Raw genomic sequence first — 1,903 nt, forward strand, 5'->3', positions numbered from 1 at the left:
TCCTTCCATAGTATCTGTTACGGGGCATCTTCAGCACGTAGAGTAGAAGGACTTGTCGAAGAGTTGGTGAAAGAGAAAGTGAACATTACTGAGCAGTTAGAAGATAACTAAGCTATATTGCTGCCTAAAACACAGTACAGGTTCCTACCGTTTCAGAAAGGCAATTTGCCCTTATTATAATGCATATTACTTAAGTATGCTTTAGGTGAGTTAGAGACGAGACTAGCTTCACAGTCTCAAACCATAGGATAATTGTATGTATTATCCGACTAACGGCATCAAATAGAAAATCAATACACAATTGCCAAACGTGCCTAGATTGTTCACGTCATGTTATTATAGTGTATCCGGTTTTTTTTATTAAGGCTCTAACTGGATGTAGTACTGCTGATATCGGAAGCTCAGTCGAGCGATCATGCATGTTCAGTAGCACCAAAATCGATCTGTAAGTTTGAGCGTCGAGGGGGAGTTGTAAAGCAGGGGTCCGTCAATACACTATCAAGTTGTATTGGTAGCTGTGTTTGGCAATAACAAAGAGTTAAGTTTTGTTTAAAACAATAGCATATTTACACTTTATTGCCCAATATATGAGCACTTTACTATCACTTTCGTTTCATCGGACATCATTCTGGTAGAAATATGTACCTGTTAGCCAAGCTCTTTAGCTCTGCTACAACATACATATACATATATATATATACAGTCTTAAGCTGTCGGTAACAGTATTTCATTCTTTTTCGAGATTTTAAGAAATGTCGGTATCAGATTTTTCGAAGTAGAAACGTGGTTCCAGACGACGAAATTTTACCACATCAATGTAACAAGATGCAAGTCATACAGCAGCCACCAGCACTGCGATAGTTTTTAGTTTAAGACCTTCAGGTTGAGACTTGACATTTTGTCTGCATATGAAACGGCGTCAAACAAACTGATCCTTACGAACCATTTTGAGTTGTCGAGAAAAACGGCTTCAAAGATTGGCGAGTTTAATTCGAACTTAAATGATTTTTTTTTTGCAAACAGATCCTGTTCCCACAGTGACCCATTTTCTCAAGGTGTATCGAAAGCGATCTAGAACTCAACCGAGCAATGGACATGCATCCAGCCGCCTTCTCCACTCCGGCACCACCCACCAGTCTTGCAAGTCCCAGTGTGTCGTCCGAGCAGGGCGTTGCCCTTTCTGGTGAAAGAAGGCTGCTTGGGTTGCTGAGACCGGATCAGTAAGGCCACAGTGACATGAATTCCGACGACAGTGTGTGGGAACCTGTCTCCGAAGGGTCAAGCGCAGAGTCAAGTGCTGAAGAGGTTCAGGATGGACTGTCGGACGAGGAGTTTCTGGATGAGTTTGCTGAGGACAGAAGCATCAATTTGTGCGACGAGGACTTTCACGACAAAGTGGTCGGCTTAATCCAGCGAGACAAGTGGCCTTAGCTATTATTTAACTAGTTTTTTGCACTCTCACAAGTGTAAAGGAGTTGATTTAATTTTATTTGCTAAAACTGAATACTGTTTTAACAAAATGATGAAAGTTCAAATTGAAAAATATGAAGGTTGGGCGAAGGTTTTTAAAGGATCAGACAACAATTGCGCCTGGCCCTAGAGGCCTTGGGGGGGGGGGGGGGGGACACTCTTGTCGGCAGGAAGGCCACGAGCAACCGGCACTTACCGGTGGCATGCTACCAAATACATCTTGTATACCTCTACCCAAGTAATCTACTCTGGTCTGTACCGTACTAGGGCACGAGCTCGCTACTGCAATGATATTTTGCATTTTTTTTCCTTCAAACAAGCATGCAAACAGATCTGAGTTTAACAAGCTTTGAGGACACCAAAACGGAAGGAAGGTTGATGCGCATGGGTGAGGTTACAGTGCAAGGTGAGGTATCCACTGCAAAATCTAGTC

General features: G+C 42.6%; 1 protein-coding gene across 1 annotated transcript; it reads left to right on the forward strand.

Moving 5' to 3' along the window:
- Window positions 1-1,236: 1,236 nt before the first annotated feature.
- Window positions 1,237-1,431, forward strand: PPTG_19044 (hypothetical protein; the record flags this gene model as incomplete). Its single annotated transcript, XM_008917452.1, has 1 exon — window positions 1,237-1,431. The coding sequence occupies one exon, from the start codon at window positions 1,237-1,239 to the stop codon at window positions 1,429-1,431; it is 195 nt and encodes a 64-aa protein (XP_008915700.1).
- Window positions 1,432-1,903: the final 472 nt, after the last annotated feature.

This window comes from Phytophthora parasitica (assembly GCF_000247585.1).
Source record: "Phytophthora parasitica INRA-310 unplaced genomic scaffold supercont2.102, whole genome shotgun sequence".
NCBI classification, from domain to species: Eukaryota; Oomycota; class Peronosporomycetes; order Peronosporales; family Peronosporaceae; genus Phytophthora; species Phytophthora nicotianae.